General features: G+C 33.0%; 1 protein-coding gene across 10 annotated transcripts in view; it reads right to left on the reverse strand.

Moving 5' to 3' along the window:
• LOC129798227 (cell growth regulator with RING finger domain protein 1-like) overlaps window positions 1-24,583 on the reverse strand; it is a 92,284-nt gene that overhangs the window by 59,371 nt on the left and 8,330 nt on the right. For 5 of the 10 annotated variants that reach the window (XR_008751394.1, XR_008751392.1, XR_008751391.1 and 2 more), the window contains 2 exons: window positions 18,287-18,483; window positions 131-300 (listed from right to left, as the gene is read on the reverse strand). Coding sequence is in view for 1 of the 10 variants with exons in the window: in XM_055841260.1 (XP_055697235.1) it covers window positions 131-300; window positions 18,287-18,393 (277 nt within the window). In the remaining 9 variants the exon portion in view is untranslated. Of the gene's footprint in view, window positions 1-130; window positions 301-18,286; window positions 18,626-24,583 lie in introns of all 10 variants that reach the window. The other 5 variants (XR_008751396.1, XR_008751395.1, XR_008751398.1 and 2 more) reach the window with 3 other exon arrangements.

Below are 24,583 nucleotides of genomic sequence, written 5' to 3' on the forward strand. Positions count from 1 at the left end.
TTGTATCTAGACTTTAAGTCTTCACTGTGTATCAACTTATGGGCACAATGCCAGTAAATGCGATGACTTCAGGGAGGGACAAAGAGCAAATTGTAGGTAAAAAGTAATAATAAAAAGGTGCTTTTCCTACCTTCATATGAAGTATTTACACTCTCCAGCAGGCGGAACGTAAAAGGTATGTGAACTCGTGTCATCTTGAGCCTTGGAACTTGCATCCGACTGCTGTTGTGTGCATTTGAAACGGCTGTGGCACGAATTGCATCTCCACCATCTCCTTGGACACGCAGTATTATGGCTGCTCTGTAAATGAATAAATCAAAAATCATTTAGGTTAAATTTATCATCGAATCTTAGCCCCAAGACGAGTTTGTCAAGCCGAAAAAAATTAAACAAAAAAATTTTCACGAAAAGAAACGTGATCATCATCATTTGTGTAGAGTCATGCCATCATCATGGGACGTTAATTTCATAGAATTATTGTAGGAGAGAATCATAAAATTCTAATGAGAAACTTGCTTGTGTTTCAATTTTTATGTTTTTAGTTCTTTTTTGTACACTCCTATAAATCACACAAACAAACAACAAATTGAAATGAATAAATTCGTGCTGACATAAATAGCAAAACCTCATTGGTTTCATGGGGAATAATATGTTATTATTCTATTTACAATGTAGTTTTTTTTTGTAAAACTAATTTTGCAATTTCCCATCTAAAAAATTGCAATTTGTTAGAAGCTTTAATGGTAAAAGCCACTTGTTAAGCATTTTAGTGCTGTATCACTCGTGAAACTAAAATAAAAACCATTCAATTTTGACTAATTTAAAACATGATAATAGTTAAAATTCTGTATATAATGTAACACTAAATTTAAAAGCAATATGACATTTTCAAATATTCAGCCAGGGACCTTATTCATTGATATTTTCTTCGGAACTCGTGATATTTTTCAATATACAGTGCCGCTCAATAATTTAAAGACACCCATTTTTCATGTTTTCACACCAAATTTGAATTAACAACATTTAAAAGAAGTATAAATTACAACTAGCGTCATCTGAAAATCCATGTCCAATTTAGTTATACCTTTTTTTTGACAATTGGTAGCATTATCCAGTTTAGATACTCATATCTAAAATCGTCAAAAACAGATAGGGGAAAGGCTCATAATTTTGTCCAGTTTCTTATTTTGGTCACCTTGAGGATAACATTGGACACTAAAACTAAATTGATTAAAATGATGGATTTTTATTCCAATATTTGATGAATAATGAATTCTATCTAAATATTTGTTCTTTTTGGAAAATTTTAACACTAAAGACGTTAAATTTTGAATTTGATTTGAGTTGATATTGCTTTGTTGAAAATTCAGTGTGAGCAATTGCTTACGAGAAATATGACAGAACTTCATGTTTACTTCAGTCTTATTTAGCTGTGGTGTAGTACTAACAATGTTTCTTCGCATTTTTTGAGTGATATTATTGAATACTCATTGAATATTGTGTTGATTCACGTTAGTGGTGATTTGTACATTTGACCTAAAGTGAGATTTGCCTTGTGAATTAGATTTTTCGTGTGAAAAATGGGAAATGTTTTAAGACATTTACCAGTGAGGTGATGTTTCTTATTTTGAACAGGTGTTTTTCTCACGAAATTTCGTGAAGTTTTAGCCTTTGTGATGACTAGGTTGGACAAATGCCTGGAGAAACAAAGGAGCATCATCTCTACGAAAGAGATGTAGCGAGGAATGCTTTGCTCCTGGAAAGGCCAGGGAATGAGCGAATCCGCACGTACTTGGAGTACCGAAGACAACTCACTTTAATAAAAGATATGGAAAGTTTCCGGGCTTCTTGTGACATTCTACGTTTCTCTTACATGAACAGGAAGAGGACTTTGTAAGATTGGTTCATGAAATGAAGAACAATGAGCATCCTATTGATGCGGATTAGCTGTCCAAATTGGCCAAATTAATAAACAAGTTGTCCAAAATAAGAGTCAAATTCACCTCTATATATCAATTCATTATTAAACGTATTAAGACTAATTTTAGTAAAAACAAAGACAATAAACCCTTGCCAAGTTTCTAAACAATCCTTCTGAAAAGAGTGTAACAAAAAAAGTCAATTAGTATTGAAAATATCGCACTTCAAACTAGGAACATTGATGCTTATAAGCAGACTGTCCCAAATTATGAGCCTTTACCCTACTAACATTCAATTAAGTATTTTGTTTATACCAATTACACAAATTGTGTAATTCCAAAAAATACTAACAAAAACATGTTTTTGTAACATAGATTTACTTGTTTTTATATAAAATAATAATAAATTATAGGGCAAAGAATAGTAAAATAAGAAATTTGAACACTTTGTTTGAAATTCCATGGAATATTAATGCAAAATGAGTAAAAAAAAAAAACCGTGTATGTCACCTACAAAACACAGTATCATCGTTTATTTACACAAAGAAAATGAATCCATGAAAAATATTGAACAAAAATCAAGAGTTTCCAAAGGCGCTGTTGCGAGTACCGTCTAGATAGATTTTCAAGAAAACTGATGGTTTCAGCAAGCTAATACGCTCCGAATGACCCCGAATGAGCACAACACGCGAAGGTAAGATGATTGCTATATATACAACACGAAAACGACTACTTAAAACCCTAAACTTACAGCCGATTTCAATTTTTCGAGCAAAGAAAATCAGTATTTCAACTGTGAAGAGGCGATTATTGTCAGTGGAACTCCATAAGTGAATTGCATTGGAAAAACCTTTGTTAGGCCTCCGAACAAGATAATGAGACTTGTTTGGGCCAAATTGCACGTCTCCTGGACAGAAATCCAGTGGAAAGGGTACTTTGGCTAGACGAGACAAAGTTTGATATCTTTGGTGCAAACTTCAATGAAATCGGCTGTAAGTTCAGGGGCTTAAAGTCACCGATTTCGTATGCTACGTATAGCAATCATCTTATCCTCGCGTGTCGTAGTTATTCGGGGCCGATCAGAGCGTTTTCGGTTCCTGAAACCATTAGTTTTTTGAAAATCTAGACGGCACTCTTAACAGCGCTTTTGGAACCTTTTGATTTTTGTTCAATATTTCTGATGGATTCATTTTCTTTGTGTAAATAAACGATGATACTGCGTTTTGTAAGTGACATACACTGTTTTTGACTCATTTTGCATTAATATTCCATGGAATTTTAAACAAAGTGTTCAAATTTCTTATTTCACTGTTCCTTGCCTTATAATAACTGTTTTTATTATTATTTTATATAAAAACAAGTAAATGTATGTTGCTAAAACATGTTTTTGTTAGTATTTTCTGGAATTGCACAATTTGCGTAATTGGTATAAACAAGATACTTAATTGAATGTTAGTATCTATTTCTGACGTTTTTAGATATGAGTATCTAAACTACCCCATTGCAAAAGAAAGCGGAATAGGAATAACAAGCGAAAAATTCCTCGGAATTTTCCACTATTTTTCCTTAAAAAATTCCATAGGAATTTTCCATAATAGGTTCCAAGGAAAATTTAATGGATTTATGCTGGATTTTTTCTATAGAATACATCCATGGAAATGCTCGTGGAATTTATGTGGATTTTTCCTCCAAAATAAAATGGAGAAAAAATGAAGCTGTCACATGCACCTCATGATTTTACTTCCGAATTTTATAGAAACGGCAAAGATTACGAGGATTATAATATGTTTTTATAAACCAGCAATAACGAATTGACACTTTGAGCAATAAAAAAATATTTTATTAAAAAAAATTTTTTTTCCTAAAATATGTATTAATTAACATAAAAACAGTATTATTTTAGGTTGGCGGCATGTTTAATGTAATCACTTCATTATTATCTACACGAAACGCAGCATCGCATAATTAATTATATTATAATTGCCACATGAATCACTAGAAATGTTTGCGGAAAGTTTGGAAACAAATTCTAAAAGTTGTCGCAACACCATTTTATTTGTTTGACATTTCAGAAAACTAGTGGAAAAATCCATATAAAACACTATGGAAAGATAGTGGAAATTTCCATACGATTTTTCCAGCTTATCCCGCGGACGTTTCACGTGTGAGTTTCCATATAAATCTTCCGCGGAATACCGCGGAATTTAACGCTGGAATTCCAGCATGTTGTACTAGTAAATTCCATGGAGCACTATGATTTCCATGGAATTTCTATGGGGTAGTTACTACCCCATAGCAAAATTCCGCAAAAATTCCAATGGAAAACTTGCGTCCAAATGGCTAAATTCGCTGGAATTTGACGCTAAAATTCCACTAAGTTTTCCTATGGAATTTAAAGCCGGAAATTCCATGGAAATCATAGTACTCCATGGAATTTACTAGTACGACATGCTGGAATTCCAGCGTTAAATTCCGCGGTATTCCGCGGAAGATTTATATGGAAACTCACACGTGAAACGTCCGCGGGATAAGCTGGAAAAAACATATGGAAATTTCCACTATCTTTCCATAGTGTTTTATATGGATTTTTCCACTAGTTTTCTGAAATGTCAAACAAATAAAATGGTGTTGCGACAACTTTTAGAATTTGTTTCCAAACCTTCCGCAAACATTTCTAGTGATTCATGTGGCAATTATAATATAATTAATTATGCGATGCTGCGTTTCGTGTAGATAATAATGAAGTGATTACATTAAATAGGTCGCCAACCTAAAATAATGCTGTTTTTATGTTAATTAATATATATTTTAGGAAAAAAAATTTTTTTTAATAAAATATTTTTTTATTGCTCAAAGTGTCAATTCGTTATTGCTGGTTTCTAAAAACATATTATAATCCTCGTAATCTTTGCCGTTTCTATAAAATTCGGAAGTAAAATCATGAGGTGCATGTGACAGCTTCATTTTTTCTCCATTTTATTTTGGTGGAAAAATCCATATAAATTCCACGAGCATTTCCATGGATGTATTCTATAGAAAAAATCCAGCATAAATCCATTAAATTTTCCTTGGAACCTATTATGGAAAATTCCTATGGAATTTTTTAAGGAAAAATAGTGGAAAATTCCAAGGAATTTTTCGCTTGTTATTCCTATTCCGCTTTCTTTTGCAATGGGGTAGTTACAGTGCTACCAACTGTCAATAAAAGGTAAAACTTGGATATGGATTTTCAGATGGCGCTAGTTTTAATTTTTACATCTTTTAAAGGTTATTAATTTAAATTTGGTATGAAAACATGAAAAAATGGGTGTCTTTAAATTATTGAGCGGCACTGTACAACGGATTTATCTTTGAAAATATATTCTGAAGTGATTTAGTTAATATACTTATGACCTTACAGTTGAAAGCTTCAGTTAGCTAGAAACGCTAGAAAGCACTAAGACGAATTGCTTAAAGTTCATTGAATTCTCTCTCAGCACTCTCGTAACGTAAGCCTTGACCATGCTACCAATGCTAAGTCAATCCCAAATACGTAAGTCCTCCTAAACGATACAACTTATATGCAAAAAATATTAACCGAGAGATGTCTAAAAATCTTTTTAGATAAATCAATATACGAAGATATTCTTTGTTATTGCTTGGAGAAGTTTCTTTCTTTATGAATATTCTTCCTGGGTTATTTACCTTAAATAAATGTCTTTCGTACGTTATTTGCCATTCAACCAAGGAAACACAGACATAAACATTTTAAACTGTTCAGTACGTCATAAAAGTTCTATAATTGCTGACACATTAAGATATTTTACAACGTTTTGTTCTGTTAAGTTAATCTCAAAGTTTAACGTCAATTGCTTAACCTCATCCTAAATAAACTTACAGTAGAAAAATTCTGGAAAATTGCCAAAAGATTAAAGGGAAAAGAAGAACAATTGGAAATTTAATAAAAATTGATATTTTTTGTCCTGGTGCTCCAAAACCTTTTCAATTCAAATGAGTAAAAATTAATTGATTGGATATTGATTGAAATTGTCATTGTACCTATTTTACTCAAATGTCAGAATTATTATTAATCGAAATCTGTGAAAACCTGCAGATACTATGGCAACCCTAATCGATGAATCGTGCTTTGACAGATGCGAACTCCTCTTCTCTTCTTCTATTTTATGTTACTTTCTGTCACAGAAAAAAACTCAAGAAATTGTAAGATAATGATAACAAAACGACATTTTTGTACTAACTTATAATCCGTAATGACTATCGTACCCGTGTCGTGTAGAAAACTAAAGTTCAGCCTGAGCGATAAACTTTGACAGATCAAAATTCACATGACAAACTTTACTGTATTTAAATTGAAATTCACTAAATCTAAAAAGTGTGCAAACATCACTAGGAAGTAAATTTCTTGCCAAATCTTGGACGACAATGCTGCTTGAAGATATTATCGATTTAGTGAATTTTAATTTCAATAACAAAGTAAAATTTGTCATCTGTTGAATTTTAATATCAAAAATTTCACCCAAGTTGAAATAGGAAAGAATTCCTGCCTCCTGGCTTTAACTGGGGGTCTTTCTACCAACTGAGCAATGGGGGCACCGGCTCTGATTGTCTTTGTCACTGTTCTCAACCAATTGGCATGTGCACTTCAACACGTTTTGACTCACTACGAGCCTAAGAATCGATATCATGCCTCTCTCTATGCACAAACACCAAAATTCTTGGGATTACGTAGCAAGTGAACAGAAGAATGTTCATAAACACTTTCAATATCAAAGTTTCAAAACTATTAAAAATTGGAAGTCAGAAAAAAATTTTTCCAAGCTTTTACAGGAAAGCATAATTTTAGATAGTTGCAAACATTTTTTTGGCCATAATGGCCTCTACACATTGGGAGCAATTTTTGTCAAAAATTGTTTTTTGAAGGAAATTCCTTGCAGCGTTGTAGGGGGAAACGTCAAATTTCTGTCAAAAACGCAATTTTTGACGAAAATTGCTCCCAATGTGTAGACGCCTTAAGAGACATAGTCTCTACACACTAGGAGCAATTTCTTTATAAAATGCCTTTTTAAAGAAAATTTCCCCTATCCTTGTAGGCAGAAACGTCAGAATTTTTTTAAAAAGGCAATTTTTGACGAAAATTGCTTCTAATGTGTAGACACCATTTAGAGGTTATACCGTAAAATAACCTAACTTTTCAAAATAACCTCTATTTTTGTAAGGAACATCATTTACAGGTTATAAACATTTCTGTATTTGAATTCTATGTTAATGTGTTTCCAACGCAACCAAACCCATAGTCTTATTAAAACTTTATTAATCACCAACAATTTTGCTTTGTTGAATGTTTTGTCATTTTCCTCATTTCTTTCCACCCACAAATATCTTTTTTTTTTCAATTCCTTTAAAATAAACTACCATTAATCTCCATACAAATTGAAAATAAACCATTATAAAACATTGTTGCATCCGCATCAACAGCAATTTATATTGGCGTAATCTGTGATTGTCTTCTGCCCAAGCTCACAGTCAATTTGTCAACAAACACAGATGTACATGCCAAGAGAGCAGACCATTTTACAAATTACAGTGTACGTGTAGTGCGAGACTTTTCATTGATTTATGCAATTAATCAAGTTCATTGTCGTCCAGTGGTCACAATAACAACAATAAACACATTCAACAATATGTGTCACACGCCTCATGATATCATCATTGACCACTAAATAATATAAATAATTTTGTACATTATCACACAAGAGAAATAAAATGTATGACGTAATTACATAAATAAATATAATGTCCAATGAATAAATTTTCTGTTTTTTTTTTAAATACTAAATCTGTCGTACAACTGTCTGACTTTTCTTTCAAGTTAAATTTGTCTTTAATAAAATTGCAAATCATATGCAAATCAGAAAATTAGTCATATCGCAGAACCTTTATGCATATGCCGCAGAAGAAAATAGATAATTAAATTCTCTGACTTATGTGTATTTTAATTGTTTCTTCTTTACCTCTTCATTTATTTTCGTTTTGAACAATCGTTTATTTAATATGTAAAAATTGTCTTTAGATTAATTCAATTCTTTGAATCCATTCACTAAAAGACTTTAGACGAAAATTTTCCTTTCAAAGGCAACATTAGGGGAATGTAGGCATGGTTCGCACAGAGTGAACATTTAAACGATGTGAATATTTTCTTTGTTTGCAAAGAGCTGACTTACCGTTTCTCATCTCGTCTTATGAGTTTAATAATTATCTTTCTTATGGTGTCTACACACTAGAAGCAATTTTCGTCAAAAATTGCCTGTTTTTTAAAAAAATTCTGACGTTTCTGCCTACAAGGATAGGGGAAATTTTCTTTAAAAAGGCATTTTATAAAGAAATTTCTACTAGTGTGTATACGCCATAGCTAAAAAATGACAAACTAGCTCTTTGTAAACAAAAAGAAAACTTGCGTTGTTTGAAGATTCACTCTGTGCGAAGCATGCCAACATTCCCCTATTGCAATGTTTCCAATTCTGTTTATATTGCTCAAGGGCCACAGAAGAAGTAATGGTTGTGCTTACAGCCAAAGTTCGACTTTTTCAAAAGTGTCTTGGGTAATGCCCTTTACACATTGGGAACAGTTTTCTTAAAATAATGCATTTTTGACAGAATTTTGACGTTTCCACCTCCAGAAGTGCACATGATTTCCTTTAAAAAGGGATTTTCTGATTGGCTATATGACCCGAGTGAGTCCGACAGCCTTACATAAAATAGAAGAAGAAGAAGAAGAAGAAGAAGCATTTTCTGATGAAAATTGCACCCAATGTTTAGATGCCTTAAAAGAGCAATAAAGCTTTCCATTTGCAAAAAATGACATTAATTCTCGAAAAAATTGAAACTTTCCGAATTTTCATACTGAAATATTCGCACACGGTTATAAAAAGTTAAGAAATACCACGCAAAGAAGCTGTCAAAACAGTTATTCTGTCATAATCAAGTTTGATAATGGGACTTAAAGGAATATTATGAGCCTCATTGCTTTGATAAGTCCCACAACAGAATTGTGGACAGATGTTGACACTTTTATGTACTTCAAAACTCGATCAGGAAATACTTTCGCCATCACACGGACGATACAAGAAGTAAAACCTTTAGCTTTCGAAACCGTTCTTCGAATGCTTTTTCTCTAGCGAAGAGCTCTCGAAATATGTTTGTAAAGATGTTTTCAAAATTGTCTGTGAGAGCGAGCGAGGTCCAGATCTAGATCTATATCTCACTCACTCTCATCGAAATGTCAAAAGCATATTTACAAAACAAAAATTATTGGGCACTAAGCATAAATATATTTTTCGATTTCAGCTCCTCATCCCGGGATCATATTTTGGAAAAATTAGAAATTTGAAGTAATGACGACAAAAAGTCGAAGATAATGGTGATTTCTCGACAGCCTGTGAAATGCACCATACATGTTAATGGAAAAGCATTGACACAGGCGGAGAAGTTCAAGTATCTCGGGGTGTTATTCACGAGTGATGGTAGGTTTCACACCGAACTATCGTCGCGAATCGGTCAAGCTTCTGCAGTAATGAGGAACCTTGGCGGAAATGTGGTGAGGAAGGCAGAGCTCAGCCGTTCGGCTAAGTTATCGGTTTTCAAAGCTGTGTTTATTCCTATTCTCAGCTATGGTCATGAGATTTGGGTAATGACCGAAAGTATAAGATCGCGAGTACAAGCTGCCGTCATGAGGTACCTTCGGGCTGTTAAGGGAATCAGTCGTCGAGATCGAGTGAGGAATGTGGCCGTTTGTGAGAAACTAAGAGTCGAGGAGCTGCTTCTTCGGATTGAGAGATCACAACTTTGATGGTATGGACATGTTCAGCGCATGGATAGAAAAACATTCCCCAAAAAAGCTATGCAAATTGTGAGAAGGCGTCGACCTCGACGCAGACCTAGGACAAGGTGGCTGAATCAAATTCAGAATCTTGCCTTAAGCGCCTTGAGTTCGAACTCGAATATCTTCCTGAAGTGGCGGAGGATCGACAAGCGTGGGCTGATAATTTGGATGTCATGGTCCCGCGACCCCAATAGGGATAAGCGGTTGAAAATGAGTGATGAATGAGTGAAAGAAATTTGAAGCTTCAAAAAGAATTATATCAATATGTTTAACCGATAATCCGTCTAGACGTTATTAGAGCTATAGGCCAAACGGTTACAGATCATGACTTGGGATCTCTGCAGAATTGCTTCCTAAGTCAACTTAAGGATTATTAACATAACGTTAATTTTTCATTATCACTTCTAAATACCTCTGTTCAGTAATAAGCTTTCGAAGAGATAAAGCCACTCCAAGGCCAAGCTAAACCTATTCAGAATTCAACCGAAAGTCTAGAGTGTAACTTTACATATTCGACACTTTAGCATAGGTTGTTCTTCTACATTGAATTTTTGGTATTCTTAACACTTCAATCATGAACAACCCAGCGAGCACATGATTTAGCTGAATTTATTGTAGTATATTTTAGCTGAGTCGATTAGCAAAATTATGCTGAGCGCTCAGCAGTTCTCGAATAAAAAATACTAACTAAATATATGAAAATGAAACTGCCTCACGAGTATCGTTTTAAGGTTAGCAGAATTCAACTGAAAATGCATGGTTTTCAGGTAAATTGAAATCGGTTAGCATGTGATGCTCGCTAGGCAGTGCGTAAATGTTCTCTGTGAAAAATGATTTTTTTAAGGTTAGCAGAATATCAGGATGACAGAATGTTTGAATTTTTATTGCATTAAAATAAAATGTCTCTTTATAATGAATACTTTATTCGCATTTGTGTAATTCGTCAGTTTAATTTTTCGATCTTCCAACGAGTTTTTTAGGGAAGTTCTCTAGAATCTATGCTGCATGAACTTCAACCCGAGAGAGCTTTCAATTCGGGAAGGTTATTACTGAACGTAAAAGGCATGTCTTTTCTGGATGTTTATAAAAAATGTTCAGTAATTTCTTATTTTCAAAATATTCTGGAGGTTGCCCAGGCCGAGTTTTTGTCGTTATTCGAAAATGCCTCTAAATCGTCTTAAATAAGGATCTTTCAAGGACAAATAATCAAAAGGCTATGTAGTGTGTATTTCTTAACCGATTGGGAAAAGTATGGATTCATTTGAAAGGTCTTGGTATTCCGGACAAATCTGACACAACTTTTAGCGGTTATGAACCGGTAATTTACTGATAATTCATTTTTTTTTAAAACGATTAGCGTACTAGGTAATTTTGGGTAAATTTTAATGAGAATCGTGAATCGGTAGCATAAGTCATTAAAGTCACGTTACAAGTTTGAGCATTCGGTAAAGCTTAGATACTTTTCCAATCCTTTTTCCATGTATTAGAGTGAATAAAGTTTGAATTTGGTCTCTCAACTCTTGTATGTGTTCAATGTGAATTAATACTATACACTTGGAATTTAATGAGACTATTTAGTCATCTCATCACGTTTCGGTCAATTTGGTTGACCATGTGGCTAAAAAAAAATCTCAAAGAAGAGCTACTAGCTGTAGAATCGTACTTTTTTGACCACCTCAATTCACATTGAAGTAAACATTTCGTCTTCTCTAGACAAACCTTTAGACATTTTATTGCAAAAAATTGCTAGGTATTATAATTTTTAAAACCCCACGTGAGGCAAGTCACGACAGAAAATTGTGAAATATTGAAATTGAGTAGTTCCTTAATCACGACAATAATTTATTTAAAAAATGATAAACTATTCTTCAATAAAAAGTGCATTTTGAATATAAGAAAAAAAACACGTGTGATGCTAAAAAGCTTTTAAGTCTGCAAAGAATTAAAACTTCTCGTGTCAATTAAAAAATTAATTGCTTAGTATTTTTCCTCATTCTTTTCTCTATCTCTCTTCAAGCTCAAAATTATCCAAAAAAAAAAATCTCGACTTACAGGAATTATATTTATTATAATTAAACCAAGTTCAGCAAAATTATGGGTCAGTTAAAACTTTAATCGCTTCAACCAGCACAACTTCCGCAACAAAAATTGCAGATTTGTCTCTTTCAGCTTTAAATAAAAATACCCAATTAGACTTTAAATTAATATCCAAATTAATTAAATTCCTGCGTATACTGTGGATTCAATTTAAGAAACATAAAAAAAGTAACAGGATAGCTATAGCCAGCACCGATATTTTGTATCAGAATTAAGCCTTGAAATGCAATTAAAAGAACACTTTATATAAAAGTTCTCAATATTCCACAATACCCCAAAAATTTATCAATAAAAAGTTACAATACCTAATTATTGCATTTATCACTAATTTAGAAACAATAAAAATGCCTAATCGATGTACAAATTGATACGAATCTTTATTCAGTAATTGAGATAATTATTGAAACTATTGAACAAGTTGAACATTCTTTTCTCCCAGACATAAATTCAATTAGCACGATGTAGTGTAGTGTAAATATTTCATTGAGAAAATTTAGCGAGCTTCAGTAGCATTAATGGGAAAAACAAGTTCTTCTAATGCTTCTAATGAAATTACTACAATTTTTTTTTCTCAAACAGAGTTGATAGTATTTCACATTGAAATAAGAAAGATTGAGCTTGAAATTGTTATCAAAGATTTTCTTCAACAATGTTTATTTGTAAATAAATTTGAAGGAAATATATAGTTTACATATAGATGTGACTTTTTGCCCCACTTTTATCGGATATGCTAAAAGGAATCGTGGTTCTGCAAACATTGAAATAAAATGGGAAGCTAGTAGCTTTTTCTTGAGGTCATTGGAAGCACCTTTCGGTAGAATTTGTCTTTGAAAGAATTGTGACATAGGGGAAACTGGGGTACCACCAAACACGGGGTAGCACCAAACACTAATTTTTTTTTTCTAAACTACTTGGACTATCTCGACCATTTCATCAATGGACAAGCATCCCTATAGTGCCTATAAATTCCTATAGGCCTTGTCCTCAGAAGTCGAATATCTGATTAAAAAGCGCAGTGTTTGGTGGTACCCCGTGTTTGGTGTTGGTGGTACCCCGTGTTTGGTGGTGCCCCAGTTTCGCCTATCCATCCACAAGTACAGGTGATTTCAAATAGAATTTAATTCTCCAACTAAAGGTAAATGGAACTATATTTACACAAAATGTCGTTGATGTTCGAAGATTCAAAACAATTTCGAATTTTCAAACTCAAATTTTCGCACAAGGTGGAAAATATTTATGGAATACCACACAAACAGCCGGCATAAAAGTTAAGGGAAAAACGCCCCACCTTCGAATGACTCAAGCTTCGGACAACTGATCTGTTTTCTATGTTCATAATGGACTTCACTCATAGCTCTATTGTGGAAATTTGAGGCATTGGACTATCTATTAAAATTTAGTATTAGAGTGAGTCAAATTCATTTAAAACACGTTGAAAAAATGGATTATTTGAAGCTAGAGTCGTCCGAAGGTAGCACGCTTTCCCCTAGTTACGAAGAGATTTAATAATGGAACAGGAATAGTAAGGGTCGTTGGCTTCGTCTTTTCCTCACAACTTCTTCTTCTATTTTATGTAAGGCTGTCGGACTCACTCGGGTCCATAGCCATTTTCCTCACAACAACAATGTAAAAAATGACACATTTTGGCACTTGAGCACTTCGAAATTCGAACAAGAAGCACTTAAGCCACCGCGTGGACGAAACGAGAAGTCAAAAAGTATTTTCAAATAGATTTTCGAATGGCTTTTCTTTTGGGAAAACTTCACTTGTGAATGGTAAGAATGTGTAGACCCATATATAAAAATTGCTAAAATAAATTCGCCACTCTGTTAAATAGAAATCTAATATTTATTAAAAAAAAATAAAACACATTAATTTATGTAATAATGGAAGCTTCAATTTTATGAATATTTTGTTGTCAAAAAGTAGGGGAAAGTGCTCTCCCTTCGAACGTTCATGCCTTCGAATAATTTGAATTTCTTTTGTTTTTCGTAAGAGATTTACACTAAATTATCACGGAATTATCAACAATTGACGATAAGCCGGCTTAATAGAAATGTGTAAGTCTCTTAAGAAAACTAAAAGAAAATTCACATTATTCGAAGACATGAACGTTTGAAGGGAGAGTACTTTCCTCTATCATTAATCTTAGATGGCCATAGGAAAAAATTATCTTTGAGTCACCGGTGACTTAATCGTCCTTCAAAGGATTAATACATGTCTTATAATAATTCTATAGACTTGAACCAAAATCCCAAATTAATTCTAAATTAATTATTTTATGAAAATTAGGAGGAAATGCGGAAATGTTAGGCGTTTGACGAGCTATTAAAATTAGGTTTTCCAAAAATCACAGGATTTTTTAAATTCCGGGATCTCAAAATTTTAAGATTATCGCTAATTCCGAAAGTCGGAATCGTAAAATCCCTATCCTGGATTCCTGCTGAAACTGATTCGATTTTCTGGATTTTGAGATATTCGGGATCCCTGAGATATTCGAGACTTTAATTTCTGGATTGATCTTAATACGAAACATGGTCGAAATTCCAAAATTTCAAGATCCCAGCATTCCGTACTAGACATAATAATAATTAATTATTTATAATTGGCCCAAATAGAGCATTTTATTATTACGGGACTTATATACACAATGATTTTTTATTTTAAAATATAATCAGAATAAAGTCACTAAACAGAAAGAGAAATGTGGAGGATTATATGATAGAGAAGTGACAAAATAACACAGACATTAAGTTGTCGTCCGAAAGTACCGCACCGCATATTCCCTTATATTTTTTAATGTTCATTTTAACAAAAAATCTTTTTAGATTAAAAAAAACCATAGATCAGCTCTACAATCTTGATAACTTTAAAAATAAAATAAAGAGAGATGTGTGTCTCAGCTAATTACAAAAATTACAATATGATTATTCATTTTTTTTTTAAAATTGTATTTGCCTAAAATTTGTCAATTGATAATTACAATTAAACAATTTAATTTGAAAAATCAATTAAAAACTTTAATAGGATTTTAAAACAATTTTTCTGTACTTAATTCTCTCGGCTCTGCGGCCATTCCCGGCTTAATGTAGATTAGAACCATTTTTAGAAAATCATTTTATATTAATAATTTGATAATGACAATATAGAATTCACTATTAATATTTTTGAGGAATAATAAAAATATTTGAGGAAATCTTTAATAATCCAAACTGAAAGGTTCCAAATTACACTACTTTACCCTATATCTGTTTATTAATTAAAACAAGCCCACAATGAAGCTTTTATTTCAAAAAAAACTTAAAATCTCTACACCGCAAGCTTTTAAATTTAAGAATGGTTTAATTAAGAGTTTGATACTCGTGAAAAAAAACCATTAAAAAGCTTTACAGTAAAATAAAAATTAACCTTTAAGAATTAAGATAGGACAAGTGTGCCAAATTCCGGCCAGCTTGCAATTTCGGCCACCTTTTTTTGCTCCTCGAATTTCCATGAACTTTTAGATTTTACGTACTCTAGAGATTATACAATGCAGAAGAATAACAAAAAATGTAGCTTCGACAAACGAGATGACGTAAAAAAGGCATTGGAAGAATTCCTGAAGGGCAAGGAACTATGAGAATGAAGGTGGCCGAAATAGGGCACCAAAGCTATGTCTATATTTTTATTCATTTTAAAATGTACCGTCGTTGCGGGTGACTTTGCACGTTTTTTCGCTGTTTTTCAACTTTGCTCTCTAAAAGTGGATAGTTAAAGTGAAGGGAGGGGGGTGAATGGGTAAAATTATTTGTATTCAGTTGTTAATGAAAGGATTTTGTGCCACTAGTATTAATTTTATAAAATTTTACTATGTTTAAAAAAATCAAGAAAAAAGGCTTGCACTTGGGATACGGTGCGGGTGACTTTGCACTTTTTAATAAATACTAAAAAATCAACAATTTCTGATAATAAACGACAATGAAGATCTTCACATATAAGGGTAAGATGCACGAGATCTACAAGATGACGTGGTCGCCATCTTGATTTAACGTTTCTGTCCGCCATTTTGAATAACTGTCAAACCCTAAAACTGGTCCGATGGGGTTGAAATTTTAGTATGTTGTAGCTGATGTCAAGGCCTTTTCTAAACGTATCTATGTTCCAGTCTACGTCAAGTATTTACCTAGATACAGAGGCTCAAAGTTTAAAATTTTGCAATACTCTTATTTTGGCGGTCTTTATTTTTTAATCTTCAATATTTGAAACCTAAACGAAATGCCTCAGTAACCATTAAAAATGGTTGAAACTTTTATTTTATATACTTATTTACTTTAACATAATTATAAAATAAATAAACGAAAAGTACATTTAATTAATTTTTTATTTTTCATCTTTGCGAAAACAGTTTATAAGATTCTCAAATAATGCGCAGTTATAAACAAAAACATTACTTTTCTTTTTGTTTGTTTGTTAGATCTCATCGCCTAACGATAGCGCTGTCTTTTTTCTGATGGTTTCGATAAAAGAAGCTCCCTGTAGTTCTGTATTCATAAAAATGTCAAAATTTTAAACTTGGAGCCCCTATATCCAGACAATCACTTGACCTAGGTCGGATTTTAAATATGTTCTGAAAAGGCCTTGATATCAGCTAGAACATACTAAAATTTCAGCTCAATCGGATGAGATTTTTGTTTTGACAGTTATTCAAAATGGCGGATAAAAACGTCAAATAAAGATGGCGACCATTCCACCTTGTAGATCTCGGTCATTTTATCTTAAGTTTCCACAAAATTGGATAATTTTTAGCCAAATACTTCTATAATAAAGCTTTAGAAAGATCATTATATGCAATTTTATAATATAAATCATGCGTTCTTAGGAAGATAATAGGGAAAAAAATATTTTAATAAAATTAATCAACAAAATCGAAGTGGATTATTCTAGCCAGATAAATTAAGATTGGATTTGGACAATTTACTACTCTGAAATCGATTTTGGAATTGTACCTTCAGATAACTTTTTCACGGAGCCGTTTTTTGACAAAATACCTATATTAGCATTTCATTGACTATTACTGGAACTACAAGAATCCTTTTGGGGATCATTGTACCTTACTTGGTACATAACATATCCCTAGATACTTTGACATGGTAGACCGGATCGGCGAAGACTATCAATAAGTGCTAGAATTGTTCAAACTCTCACGAACAGCAGAGTGCAAAGTCACCCCCCGAGTGCAAAGTCACCCGCAACGACGGTATTAAGAATGATTTTAGAGTAAATGAAGACGGTAAACTCTTTACAAGGTTCCAAGAAATAATCTTTAAGAAGAAAGAATAAAAAAATCAATTTGTATTTAAAATATTACATTTCAAACTTGAAACTTTGACGCTTGCATGCAACTATGCCGAAATTTGGCATACTTACCCTAAATATTTCTAACCTCAAAATTTGTCTTAAATTGTAAAATATAACCTAGAAATTTAAAAAAAAATCGCTAGGTTAAATAGCCTCCTAACTTGAAATTGTAAAATCTTCCAAAATCAAAATTGAGCAACTTTTGAACAACTAAAATAGATTTACATATTTTAAAGCCAAATAGGCTCCGGTTTCGGTGTTTGTCTCTCCAAAAAATTATTATGCAGCTTTTAAATTGGGTAGCAATAAATACCGGTTGAAAGAAATAAATAATTTCCTGAGAGATAATCAAACATAATCACAAGTAAGAATTAAATCTAGAAAAAGTGTGAAATCTTACAACTCTGTCATCATCTTAAAATAGTCCCATAATTGTCAAAATTATGCACAATTTTGGCTTTTTGTGTAAATTTTTACCTCACGAAGAGATCAAGAAAATGCTATTTACATCTCATAAATAATTGCACTCATTGCAATTTTGAGTGTGATAATTTCTTGGAAATTTAGCAAAATTTGCCAGAAAAGGGATATTACTTTGTGGTAAGAACATATACATACAATTCCTCCCACAGATTTCTTTTTTTTTTTGTCTCTTCAATTTATTTTCAAGGTGATCCAATACGACCCATTTTCAATTGCAAGACAATGTGAAATTTTGCTAAATCACATGTGAAATGATCTCAGGCGCGAAAAATATAATGTACCATCGTTTAGCAAAAGTGAAATGAGTGGTTTGTGACATTATGGGTGCATCCTTGAAAAAATAAAATAAAAAATGTATAGAGAAGTCAATTTGGAAAACGGAATCTCTTGCGTGTGTTTCGCATTTTGCACAATCGCGAAGAGAGAGCGAGAGAGAAATAATCACAAGAGCGAAAAGGTTAAATTACATTATAATACTATTTTCGCTGAGCGGCTTTTTCTTGACTATTAAAAGGTGATATTTGGACTTTACAAACCAGGCGAAAAAGCAATCTTTAAAAAAAATACTCACTTGATTAGAAATGTTAGCATGGCTCCAACGCAGACAATAACTCCCAAGAATGGAAGAAAATTGCTCATCTCCGTTGATGAGAAGAGGATGGAATTGACGAAGCTCATTCTTATGCTTTTATGCTTTCAACTTGTCTAATTTTAATGCCACTCACACACAAATCGTCCCCAAAAAGTCCTTTGGATCACATAGAAACCCTTCAATATTCCAAAAATGTTTTAAACTCATTAGCTTCTTTTTTTTAGATTATCTCATTAATAATCTCATATAAATTTCAATTCCAACCACTGTATCTTGTGCACATTCTTCTCTCACTGCGGTTTTATTCTTGCATTATAACTTTAAGGAAGTAAAATTGTATAGTGATATCGTGAGAAGGTATTTCATCTTAAAATATTCAATCACAATATAAAAAAAAAATATTATACAAGTGAAAAGCAAGAGATAAAAATATAATGGTAATTGACTGCAATTTTCTTTCATCATTCTCTTGCAACATTTGCATGAAACGGAGAATAAAATTCTTCAATCGAGATAAGGCAACAATAAATATTTCTTTTACAACGCTACCAAGACTTGTTGCGATAATTTTTCATTTTGGCTTTTGCGAAATTTTAGGCCTAACGGTTTTAGATATCGAGTTCGGGATTTCAATGACCCCTCCAATAAATCAGCTTATCTAGAAGATTATAGGATTTATTTCTTAGTCGTAACTATAATATCAAGGTTAGAACAAGTTTGAAGTTGATAAGTGTCCAAGAACTAAGTGGATAGAGTTACTTTAGAACGCTGTTACGGATTCTCAAAAGTAGGGGAAAGTGGTCTGCCTTTGAATGCGGCAGCCTTTGAATATTGTAATTTTTTTTCATTTTTCTTTAAAGCATAAATTCTTTTCTATTAAATATTATATAGCTATTCATAATCCTCACAAGTCATTAAAAAATGCAGACCCTAGCTCTTATTTTCTAGTTTCTAGGGGAAAAAAACGAAACTGAGCTCTAAACTGTAATTTTGATGTTCCAAAATTCATGTGCTTTTTCATAATCAAAATAATTTTTCGAACAAATCTTCTATTGTGAGTTATAGAAGGTTATTCTTGGATGGTATTTCTTCAAATACATTTTGATTCAGATAAGACAAATTTTGTGGGTGATAAAAGTTTGCAAATATTGCTCTGCGGCAGCCTTTGAATTTTAATGTTGTGTGACTTTGAATCCTCTCTTTCCATACATTGAAATATCTGACAGGTTCCTGTCCGGGAGCAGAATAGAACTCCTACTTTGGTTTGATGAATGTCATACAAATACTTATAACATGCTATCTTGCTCCAGCTGGATATTTCAAACTGACAATTGTCAACTTCAATGGCATTTTCTTATAAATTTTCAAGTGAAAAACAGAGCATCAGAAAAATGAAGAAAATGTTGTTGTATAATGACTTTTGACTACAGTGGTGGTTTTATTGAGTGCATTAGGGTTCATGCTAATCAATTATGGGCCGTTTAATGTTACAGCCCTAATATTCTCAGTGAAAAATTAAGATTCAAAGGCTGCCTCAACCACATTCAAAGGCAGACCATGCAGGCTGCCTTTGAATATATCGACATCACATTTTCAAGTTCCTCACCAGAAAAAACTGAGGACTTGCGAGTCCTGAATGGGGTAAGCATAGAAGCTTAATGAACAAGAGAATTTTTTGGTGTAGTGCAAAGTAAAACTCATGTTGTAGTTTACTCTGAAAAAAATCTCAAATTTTGAACATCATTTTTCGTTCAAAGGCAGACCACTTTCCCCTATACTGATTAAATTTATTCAAAAATAAGAAAATCAATCCGAAATAAAAAATAGCTTATAGGAAAAGCACATTTTAGAATGTTCTGGCATGAGTTACAAGCATAACGGACAAATAAAACATTAAATTCGAAAAAGATAGATCAATTACGATCATTTTACCGATTCATTAGCATTAAAGTCAGAATTTCAAAGACTTTCAAAAAATCCAAATTTAAGCAAATCGGTTGAGGAATAGGCCCTCCAAAGTGGTTTAACTTTGACCTTTGAAAATTCAATATCAAAATATGTTTTGGTCATACGTGTCAATAGGCGAAATATTGACCTTGACTACCTTCAAAACAATCTGTAAGTCGTTTTCGAAATAAAGCAAAAACATGGTTATGGAGGGGAGTGTGGAGAAAGAGAAAAAAATCTAATATGTGCACTTATGGGGGGGTCATAAAAGACCGGAGGTCGATATCTCCCACCGTTTGGGCTCCAAACCGGTGACAAGTTAAAAAAAACCGGATAACATGACTACTCCCTTTATAAATTCGAATAATAAAATCTAAGAGCAAGAATGCAGCATCCGCAATATAAGAAAACATTCCTTACCAAAATTAACTGGCTAAATCTCTCAAAATGACAATGATTCAAAAGAAACGAATATATTGATACAATCAATAACACTGTGCAACAATTTTAAACTTTTTGTTTGTCCCTGGGTTCTCATGCTATTTTTTCTATTGCTAGGGTTAAATGATTTACGAAAATACTCATAATTTTGATTTCATTTTGTTTTTGCGCCTGGAATCTAGGCAAAATCGTCTTTGCCGTGTTTTGATACTTGGGTGCCTATATCTCCGATTCTGCTGAACCGATTTATTTCTTAATATTGGAACATTTGTTCTCCTTTACATGCCCGATAATCCTCTGGACAGATGAAGCTCTTACAACCGACACCAGGGGCGCTGTAGTCTCATATATGTCAGAAAACATGGAGAAATCGAACTTTTTAGCAACTTTAATCAAAAATATCTCTTAAAACTAGGACTGTCCTTAACAATCTGTTTTATGGGTTTGATAGAGAATTTTATTAGCTACATTTTCATCCATGTGCAACTTTTCTCTCAGATTGTTTTTTAACCTTGAAATTGATCGTATCAAAAAACGGCAAAAACGGTTTTGCCTAGATTCTAGGCGCAAAAACAAAATGAAATCAAAATGATAAGTATTTTCATAAATCATTTGACCCTAGCAATAGAAAAAATAGTATGAGAACCCAGGGACAAAATCACTGTTGCACAGTGTAATAATAATAAGTATGCATTTTAAGATTACAAAGCTCTTGAAGGAACAAAAGGATATGATGCTTTTCAATTTTGGCAAACAAACCATTGTATGCATTTGTCGTGACCGGAATCGATAAAAGACGCCATTATTACACGCATTTATTTTTTCGCAGGACACGAAATTTTTTCGGATTTTCGAGAGATACGATTTTTATGCGGATTTTCACACGCCACGAAATTTATCGCGCACATTATTCAGGTACACGATTTTTTATTTCTTAAAGTTAGAATAAATTAAGGTAGTTTAAGGCTTTTATAGGATGTAGAGTGAGTGTTCTATCAGAACATTTTGAAAGCTCTTAGCTTGAATCCCGGCTACCATTTTAAGTAATCAAGTCTTTAGTTCTTAACTCAATGACTTAATTTTAAGGAGTTCTTGAACATTCAACTACTTAAAAAATTATTGAAAATGAGACAATAGTCAGCGCTTTGTCGCGAGTAGCGAAAGTAATCTAACTTAACTTAGCATTATCACTAAGTATTTAATTAAGGCCTTTGTTAAAGTCCTTAATTAAGTAGTTTGTATTAAGGATGTGAAAATTATTTTCAGTAATACTTAATTAAGGACATTTAAGTAGTTACCCGAATGGCCCTAATGCATATAAAATATTCGTTTATAATAATTCTTCATATTTTTCTTTTATATTTCAATGAAAAAAGTTAAAAAAAAAAACGTCTCGAAGACTACGAGACATAAAGACCTCAAATTTTACATCCAGTTTCCGAATCCGAATTTGCAATAAAAGAATAACACTTCTATAAGCAGATGTAGGATTATCACTGGTTATTGTTACGATTTATATCCTTAATGATATTAGGTGAGATTCTTAACAATCTCACCTACTATAATCCTAACAAAATTTCATGTCGTCCGATCGACCTCAAATTTGGCCAAAATGTGTTTCGCCACTTCCTGATTCCGAATATATATGTGGCTAAGTTACGTTCCCGGCCGGCCGCTCTTTGGAGCTTAATAGCTCCTAAACTAAAAAAGATATCGACTTGCGGTTTTCGGCAAAGGTTATATATCGGGTGAAAATTGCAACTTGGTGCATAGACCCCCCACCCCCCACCCCTCCTTCCGCCATTTTGAAGACCCCCCTTTTTTTGTTTTCTCAATAGCTCCGCCCCTATGGCATTCAGCGGACTCAAATTTTAGTATGTTATAGCTGGGCCTTAGAGCTTTCCATCAATACCAAACTTAAGGTCCCCCGACCCCCCTGACCCGAGCTATAAGGGTCCAAAAAAAATTTCTTAAAATGGCCATAACTCCGGTTCTAATTGTCAGAATTTAAAAAGTGAGGGCTTTTTGGAAAGCTCTCGTGAAATGCCACATCCCCTTCTAACATCGCAAGTTCATAAAACCACCGCTAGGGGCGCTTTTTTTAAAAAGAAAATTTTTAAATCTTAAAAGTTAAATAACTCAAAAATTCCATTGTGCATCGGGATGAAAATTTAGCATGTTGTAGCCGTTGATTATACCTATCAAACAAAAAAAACCTTAAGTCGATCCATAACCCCTGACCCGAGCTATAAGGGGTCAAAGTTCGAACATTGACCGGCCTCTATCTCCGGTTCTAATTAACATAGCGACCTAAATTTTACCTTTTTGGTTTCGTCTCGATGAGCACTTTCAGATGGAAGTTCAAAAAGTTACCATAGGTGGCGCTGTGATAGCGTCAAAATTCATCGAAATTCAAAGTCACTTTTCTCAAAAACGGCATTGTGCAAGTTAATGAAATTTTAGTATGTTGTAGTCCAGTCTAGGACGTTTCCAAAATGGTGCGTATGTGCGCTGTGGTTTCAATAGAACCGGAGATATGAGAGGTCAAAGTTCACGAAATTCAAAAAATCATATCTCCGGTTCTATGTGACCGATTTTGATGAATGAGGGCTTAAACGAAAGATCTCACCAAATGCTACAACTTTCTAGAATATTTGAACTTCGTGGGACCAACACCAGGGGCGCCACAGTCGAAAAACCAATTTCAATATCACATAACCTCAATTATCTCGACTGTCGCTGAACCGATTTTGATGATTACTTCAACATAATTGTAGAGCACATTTGTCTCTACATTTCGTCCATACATCATTTTCCACTCAGACTACGCTATCACTCCGATTTTGCCGTTTAAGTGTGAAAAAATTGATTTTTCCAATAATAACGCTTTGAAATCACTCAGATGCCAATTTGACTGCCTCTACTCCACCAAGACACTTAAAATAGGGTTTTAAATGGAAAGTCCCACAAAAGACAACAATTCTTTGATATAGTTGAAGTTCAACAAATGACTACTTGGGGCACTCTGGATGAAAAAACGAGTTAAGAAACAAAAAACCTCGCTTATCTTGACTTCTGAGTAATCGATGAGATCATGTTCTATGGGAAAATTATAGAGAACATTCTGGTCTACATTTCACCCATATATTACTTTTGTGCCTGTTCATCCAAATCCTTGATATTTTGGTTTAAATACAAAATTTGTATAATTTCACGAATTTGATTCAAGATAACTGAATGGCGTCTCCCAACTTCAGCTCCAAATCGAATTTGCATGCACTCCGAGTTAGCTCACGTTAAGAATCTCACCTACATAAGCCGGTTAGGATTATCTGTCCCTTTCTAAAAGTGTTGATTTTAGCAAATTTTCTTCATCTTAATTAAATATTAAATTATAATATCTTCTTGCTATATTTTTATTAAATACCTATATTAACACTATGACTATTAAATGATTTTTTCCACATATGGATAAACAGAGAAAATTATGCTGAATTATAATATCAGAAATCCCAGGAATATCAAACTAAATCAGGAAATGATTTATCATTTGAAATAACTATTTATTGTTTGAAAAGTTAATGGGGATATTAAAGGAGTTACTAATGTAATTTTGATTTACTTTTCTGGAATAAAGAAGTAATTTCATGGTCTACAAGTTTGCAGAATACACAAAGTTCATGCGCATGCCGGTTATGGCTTGATGATAAGAAACAGATAGAATATATATATTAGTTTTATAAAATATTCCAAATAATCTGAAGTTTTTGAAAGCTTCAGATCTTAGGGGAGCTTAAGTTGTAGTAGTGAATGGACGGATTATCAAAAACTGTCTCATCATCTCCGTGGTGGTATACCGGAATAGTTTAATGACCAAAAAATTTGTTG

The sequence above is a fragment of the Phlebotomus papatasi genome, chromosome 1, assembly GCF_024763615.1.
Source record: "Phlebotomus papatasi isolate M1 chromosome 1, Ppap_2.1, whole genome shotgun sequence".
Taxonomy (NCBI): Eukaryota; Metazoa; Arthropoda; class Insecta; order Diptera; family Psychodidae; genus Phlebotomus; species Phlebotomus papatasi.